Raw genomic sequence first — 8031 nt, forward strand, 5'->3', positions numbered from 1 at the left:
AAAATAATTCTATCGAAAAATTTCCAATGCAAATGGGATTTTTGTCACTTGCAATAATCTTTGGGTTTCCATGTATCTTTTGAACTATTTCAGTAAATGTAGTAGAATTTGTATTGAATTTGAAAGGATGAGATAGTGAAAAAAAAGTGTGCATACTTGGTAAGTTTATCAAATACCACCATGATGGAACTCTTTCCTTCAGACTTGGGCAAACCTGTTATAAAATCCATAGAAACCTCTTGACAGGCTTGGGTTAGATGTTGTAACATACCTAAGTACTTAATTGTTTCAACTTTATTTTGTTGGAAAACCTAACATTTCACAACGAACTTCTGAATATCAGATTTAAGTCCATCCCAAAAAATTCCTTCTTGACCTTGTTGTAAGTTTTTAAAAATCCTGAGTGCCCTCCTAAAGGAGAGGTGTGCAATTCCATTTTTTTATTTTTTTTGAGTTGGGAGTTCTTACATAGATATAAGTGAGCTTTGTACCATAATGAATTGTTTTTCCAGATAAATATATCATATGTATTGGGATCTTGCTGCAACTTTTGAATGAGTGTCCACACCACTTTGTCATTCTTCCATTCATCCCTTGTTATAACTATCCAATCAGGTTTGATAGTAGAAATGGCACAAAGTAATTCTTCCACATCCTCATCCCTTCTTGAGAGTGCATCTGCAACAACATTTTGCTTCCCTTTTTTTGTAGATGATTTCAAAGTCATATCCCAACATCTTTGTTACCCATTTTTGTTTCTCTTTTAAAGATAAACCTTGTTCCAAAAAGTATTTAATACTATCATGATATTTTTTTGCCTTGAAGTGTCTTCCCATTAGGTAAGGGTGTCATTGCTTCAGGGCATGTAATATTTCCAACATTTCCTTCTCATAAATAGGTTTGTGTATATACTTCCCCTTGATTGGATGATTTTCAAAAGCAATGGGTTTTCCTTGCATTAAAACAACACCAATTCCATTTCCTGAGGCATCAACTTCCACAATAAAGGTTTTTGTGAAGTCTGGTGTAGCTAAGACTAGATCTTGGCACATTGCCTCTTATAGATTTTCATTGGCCTTAGTTGCTTCTTGAGTCCAAAAAATGCATCTTTCTTTAGAAATGTTGTTAGAGGTGCTACTATTTTCCCATAATTCTTAACAAACTTGTGGTAATACCCTGTCAACTTGAGAAATACTCGAAGATGCTTTAGGGTTGTGGGGATTTTTTCTTCCTTGATAGATTTAATTTTGTTAGGGTCTATGATGAGCTTAGGTATTGCAACAAGAATGCTGTAACTCCCAGGGCTACCAGCTTATCAACCCGGGGTTCGTACAAACTTGGAGGTGATAGTGCTATATGCACAAGTAAAAGTGAAGGTACTTCCTGTTGTCACTGCTCATCTGGCAAGAGACCCCAGGGGTTCCAAGCCAGACTTCTATAGGGTTAGAAGAAGCTTAACTCTTTGATGGAAGAAGAGAAAATCTATCCTAAGGGAGAGCTACTTCTACTACAGTATTGAAGAAAACAACATGTAATGATAAACCACACCATAACCTAACTAACCAATTAAACAACCATGCTAAGCAGAATTGCTAAAAAAATCACTAATCCTAAGGCTGCTATCTAAGTTGCATAAGTAAAGAGCATCAAACTATCCTAAGGTGCAAGCAAAGAAACTAAGCTAAATCGGTTTTCAAGCGGAAAAAGCAGTCGAAGATCGAAATTGGTGAAAGGAGGATGTAGGGATGCAGTAGTGCCTAGGGACCGTTGGATCGATCAACAAATAGAAGATGGATGGTGGAGATCTTATCGCGGGGCTTTAAGCGAATAAATGGATGAACGGGGTGAATGAACAGGATGAACGGTGGAGATCGTATTGCGAAGGCTTAAGTGAATGGATGGACGAACAAGGTAATAAAGCAGATGAATGGCCGAGATCTAATTGCGGAGATTAAGTGAATGGATGGACGAATGAGGTTAACAAAGCAGATGAACGGTGGAGATCGTATCGTGAGGGATTAAGTGAAGAGATGGATGAATGAGGTAACGAAGCGATGAATGGCTGAGATCTTATCGTGCAGATTAAGTGACTAGATGGGTGAACAGGATGAACGCACGTGATGAACGATTGAGATCTTATCGTGCAGATGAAGTTAAGAGATGGACGATGGAGATTGTATCACGGGAAAAAGAAATGTGCGGAAATGATGGAGCAGGTTGCTAAGACGGTAAGTAGTTTCTTGTGCGCCCTTCATGCTGTAAGTTGTATTTTGAAATTTCACGCGATTAGCCTAACTGCGTGACACGTAGCACGAGAAAACCACTTTTCTCATGTGCTCTCGGGCGGGTAACGTCCGTGCACTAATCCACGCGAGATTGCACGATAGCCGTTGGATCAGGCAGGGTTGATCAACTGTGGATATTGTCCAAGCTAGTTGGTGATCGGGTGAAGCGACAGTCATCTGATCGGGTGGGGCTAATCAATATTGGAGATCGACCGAGCTAGTTGGTGATCGGGTGAAGCAACAGTCGTCGGATCAAGTGAGGCAAATCGACGGTGGGGACTTAAAGCGCATAAAGTAAGTGGTAGTTGGGAAAACTAATGGATCGGATGGTGATTGTGAAGGTTTGTTGTGGATTGGACGATGAGGAAGTGATGCATGAAGAACGTGCTGAAGGCGGTTTCAAAGGAAAACGACAGAGAAAACTAGTGCGGGTGAACAAATAACTGCATCAAACAACGAACTCCCTAGCTCATGCGAGAACCAAAAACCTATGTTTTCGGGGCTACTGAAGGGTCCCTTCCTCAAGTCATGGTCCCAGAGGGAGGAGATGAGGTCGAGACACCTGCGCATAACTTGATAGTGATCTTTTTCCTCTAACTAACCTGTGAACTGAAAGAAGGCATAAATGGAAGTAAACTATAACAAATGCAGCTACTGAAGCAAGTGAACAGGAAAACCATGAATAATCTACGCTATATTGCTGTAATGAAAGTGAAACTACTTAAGCAAATAAACAGTGAAAACCATAAGGCTACTTAAGCAAATGAACATAAAACCATGAAACTACTTAAGCAAATAAATAGAACAAAACTCTATGCTAGCATACATGTATAGTAAAGAGGAGCTTTGGCTGCTTGGGTTGGGCCCTAACCTAAGAGCTTCAACCCTCGGAGTTAACTTAGAGCTGGTTTAAACATAACTCATTCTTACTATAAAAACCATGGATTACAGAACAAACTGTCATAAGTCTCTTGCAGCTCATAAATAAAACAGAGTTTTACAATAGAAGTCTGAATCCTACTGAGGTCCTAAGCCTCTCTATTTATACATCTGATGTCTCTAACGACTTCGTTCCCATTAGGGAAGCTTGGCCTCTAACTCAAGAAAAACTGGTTTGTGTCACTTTCACTTGCTCGGTTGTCTTTTAGTCTTCAAAGTGATGGCTGTGTGCACTTCGAGCTGATGGTGGAATATTCGAATGGAGGGGTAGTAAATGAGGAGGATTTACCTCCGATAGTTAATCTCCCTTGTCCCATTTGAGTCTTTGCCATAGTTCTTTGCTTTTATCCTTTCTACCTGCATTTTTCTTGCTTTCATCCTTTATTCCTGCATTACATGCACATTAGACCACAAAGCCAAATATCCAACTCTAACTCATTTCATAAACAAAATATAATCAAAAGTATGCAATAAGTTGTGAGAATAGTTGGTTTGACTAAGTTACGAGGTGAATTAAATCCAATTAAGGCCCATGTAATTGCTCAATGATGAGGCTCATCATCACCCCCCTATTGAAAGTGTTGCTTATCCTCTGAGAAACTTAGTCAATGTCCATGTCCTTCATGGCTCTGGTAGCCTCTATGACATCCCATGCTTTTGCCGTGGTCTCTTCTTCTAGTTTATAGAAGCCTGCTTTCCTTTCTACTTCTTCCCACTGCCTCTTTTCCTCTTCTTCTTTTCTCCCTTCTAGCATCCCTAAGAGTAGTGGTGGACTGAGTTTTAGGCCTATCCAATTGACCTTCAACCTTTACATTGATTTCTTATACATAGGTGTCCTGTTGAGTGCCTCTCTCAACCTTTGAGGGGAGTGATATTCTCTGGTCTTCAAGCTGTGTGGTAGTGTTTTCCATCTCCTTTAGCAGGCATCTATTATCATCTCTTAGCAGCCTAAACATATCCTGAAAATGTGAAATTGCTTGCTCTTGGGCAACAAGATATCTAAGTTCCAGCTGAGGATCATTTGCGATTAGATTATGGGTGCTGATTAGGGCCATGGGATTTGATTGTTCAACTCTGATAAAAAGAGGTTTATTTTGCTCTCTGGCCAATATTCTTTTCATCTCTGCAGCCATTTACTTCTCATGGTTCATCGATGATGCCAAAGCCATTAATTACGCCGTAAGGCATTCCCTCTGAGAGGAACTCCCCTCCGTGCCGCGGTGTCTCGTTATGGACCCTTAGATCGATTGTTAGACGATGGAATAAACTCCAACCATTAGATCATCGGCCTTTTTAGAAACCAAGCGTCAGCGAAGAGAGGCCAAGCGTCTGTGGATGGATGAATTAGCAAGGCCTCTGCCAAAGTGGAGATATTATTAGCAAGATCCCTGCCAAACCAGAGAAGCAAGCAGTTACAGCTCAGAGAGAAAGATGGCGAGCTGCGTGAGCATAACTAATGTGACCGTGCTGGACAATCCTGCCATGTTTCCCAATCCATTTCAGCTCGAGATCTCCTACGAGAGCCTTCTTCCCCTCAATTATGGTCAGTTTTGCTTCAAATTGCTGGTATGTCTATAGCCATTTTTTAGGGATTTTTGTGTAAAATTTAATCCCATTTGCTTCTGCTGTTATAGATCTGGAATGGAACCTCATATATGTGGGATGCGCAGAGGACGAAAGCTATGATCAGGTCCTTCAGACTGTGCACGTCGGACCTATGAAAGTCGGGAATTATCGATTTGTCCTGCAGGTATTGATCAATAATCAATGCAGTTTCTGATGGGGTTTGAGTTTTTTTATTTGTAGTTCTGGGGTTTTGAGATTTTCTTCAATTTTAATTCTTTTCCAGGTGGATCCTCCAGAGGTTGAGTTGATTCGATCCGAGGACTTATTGGGTGTGGCGGCCATTGTTCTGAGCTGCTCTTACAGAGGGCGGGAGTTTACACGTGTGGGTTATTATGTGAGCAACCAGTACGTGCAACAGGAGCTTATTGAGGAGCCTCCTTCAATTGTGGCCATTGAAAAGGTTCAGAGATTTGTTTTGGCATCCATGCCTAGGGTTAGCAGGTTTCCCATTTCTTTTCAAACCTGTTCTACTATTCAATGTGATTCCAATTCTAGTGATGATTATGGGGATGAGGATGAGGATGATGATGATTGTGGTGATGTAGTTGATTTGCTGGAGTTATTGGGGTAGTTTTCAGTTTTTAATCCCAAAAGGGTGTTTTTGTAATTTTAAAAATGTCCCAGTTGGGGAAGACTGTATAATATGCATGGGCTTTTGGTGGGTTGGGTATGGAGATACATCATATCTGGCTTAAGTTTGATTATATACCTGCGTATGCAGTTTCTGCATATGCACCCGACTTGATAATGCCCATGTGATCTGCCCAGGGCAAGAAATGGAAGGGTTGATTTAAGAAAGGCATGGGTTTGGAGTCTGGACAACTCCATTTCTGCACAGAGGGTTGGTGTGGATTTTTAGAACAGGGGGAGGGGCAGGCGGAGGGGAATGCAGGCAGGGCAAAGTTACATTCAAGTGTCTGTTGCTTGTTCTGATCATTGGTGGTGCCAGTTATGGAATGCTTGTCATGAGAAGACACGGTTTTGAATCTCCCATATATACTCTGTTTTTGAATGTCCTATATGTTCCTTGCTGGTCATAACCAATTTATCTGAAATGAAATCACTCTACTCATGTAAAATATTGCTGTGTTCCTGCTTTGAACTCTAATTGTCTTTAATTTCTTTCTGAGTAATGAGTATGATGAACATCAGAACGGTTCAAAGCAAACTTCTAAATTAGGAGATCCTTCTTCCCCTCAATTATGGTCAGTTTTGCTTCAAATTGCTGGTATGTCTATAGCCATTTTTTAGGGATTTTTGTGTAAAATTTAATCCCATTGGCTTCTGCTGTTATAGATCTGGAATGGAACCTCATATATGTGGGATGCGCAGAGGACGAAAGCTATGATTAGGTCCTTCAGACTGTGCACGTCGGACCTGTGAAAGTCGGGAATTATCGATTTGTCCTGCAGGTATTGATCAATAATCAATGCAGTTTCTGATGGGGTTTGAGTTTATTTATTTGTAGTTATGGGGTTTTGAGATTTTCTTCAATTTTAATTCTTTTCCAGGCGGATCCTCCAGAGGTTGACTTGATTCGATCCGAGGACTTATTGGGTGTGGCGGCCATTGTTCTGAGCTGCTCTTACAGAGGGCGGGAGTTTACACGTGTGGGTTATTATGTGAGCAACCAGTACGTGCAGCAGGAGCTTATTGAGGAGCCTCCTTCAATTGTGGCCATTGACAAGGTTCAAAGATTTGTTTTGGCATCCATGCCTAGGGTTAGCAGGTTTCCCATTTCTTTTCAAACCTGTTCTACTATTCAATGTGATTCCAATTCTAGTGATGATTATGGGGATGAGGATGAGGATGATGATGATTGTGGTGATGTAGTTGATTTGCTGGAGTTATTGGGGTAGTTTTCAGTTTTTAATCCCAAAAGGGTGTTTTTGTAATTTTAAAAATGTCCCAGTTGGGGAAGACTGTATAATATGCATGGGCTTTTGGTGGGTTGGGTATGGAGATACATCATATCTGGCTTAAGTTTGATTATATACCTGCGTATGCAGTTTCTGCATATGCACCCGACTTGATAATGCCCATGTGATCTGCCCAGGGCAAGAAATGGAAGGGTTGCTTTAAGAAAGGCATGGGTTTGGAGTCTGGACTACTCCATTTCTGCACAGAGGGTTGGTGTGGATTTTTAGAACAGGGGGAGGGGCAGGCGGAGGGGAATGTAGGCAGGGCAAAGTTACATTCAAGTGTCTGTTGCTTGTTCTGATCATTGGTGGTGTCAGTTATGGAATGCTTGTCATGAGAAGACACGGTTTTGAATCTCCCATATATACTCTGTTTTTGAATGTCCTATATGTTCCTTGCTAGTCATAACCAATTTATCTGAAATGAAATCACTCTACTCATGTAAAATATTGCTGTGTTCCTGCTTTGAACTCTAATTGTCTTTAATTTCTTTCTGAGTAATGAGTATGATGAACATCAGAACGATTCAAAGCAAACTTCTAAATGCAAGATTATATATGAAGTCAAATCATGCATAAAAACCTAATTTACATGAAAATCATCATATCTATTCCTATATTTAAGGTTCAGAGATAATTAAAAAAGCTTTAGCTGTATTGGGCGGATGTATATGAATTTTCATAATTGTAGCATAAGATTTATAACTGTTCACAGAGGTCATATAGATCTTATAGACACTTATAAATTGGGTTTAGAAGTTTTGGCTTTTCATCACTGAAACATAACATTTGTAATGGTTTACAGAGGGGTCATATTGTAGATGTATTTATAAATTTTGAACTTAGTTAGCTAAAGCAATCTTGAGTTAATTGTAAAATTTTTATTTTATAATATTAAAATTTGTTATTTTGTATTATTTTATTTGTGAAAAGAATTGGAATCTTATTCTGCAATGATGGTTGAGTAAGAAGTAAATGTGAAACACAGAAGTAAGATGAAAAAAAAATGAATTAAAAATAATAAAATTGAATTAAAAAATATACAGTAAAATTTTTAATTTTATAATATTAAAATTTGATATTTTGTATTATTTTATCTGTGAAAAGAATTGAAATCTTATTCTGCAATGATGGTTGAGGAATAAGTTGTAAATGTGAAACATGGAAATAAGAAGGAAAAAAATGAATTAAAAACAATAAAATTGAGTGCACCTTCAGCATCGAGATCCTCTACCAGAGTACTTCCACCAACAAATTCTCTT

At 39.3% G+C, this 8031-nt stretch overlaps 1 protein-coding gene and 1 pseudogene across 1 annotated transcript; both read left to right on the top strand.

The window, feature by feature from the left end:
* The first annotated feature begins 4655 nt into the window (after positions 1 to 4655).
* LOC149262295 (histone chaperone ASF1B-like) lies at positions 4656 to 5631 on the top strand. The gene is made up of 3 exons (XM_089383914.1): positions 4656 to 4767; positions 4859 to 4974; positions 5074 to 5631. Exons 1-3 carry the CDS (start codon positions 4656 to 4658, stop codon positions 5419 to 5421), a joined length of 576 nt encoding a protein of 191 aa, XP_089240040.1. The 3' UTR covers positions 5422 to 5631.
* Positions 5632 to 5651: 20 nt separating this feature from the next.
* Positions 5652 to 7010, top strand: LOC149262296 (putative histone chaperone ASF1A; annotated as a pseudogene).
* Positions 7011 to 8031: the final 1021 nt, after the last annotated feature.

The sequence above is a fragment of the Pinus tabuliformis genome, chromosome 6, assembly GCF_031772625.1.
Source record: "Pinus tabuliformis cultivar Carrire ecotype Pingquan chromosome 6, CPIR1, whole genome shotgun sequence".
NCBI lineage: Eukaryota > Viridiplantae > Streptophyta > Pinopsida > Pinales > Pinaceae > Pinus > Pinus tabuliformis.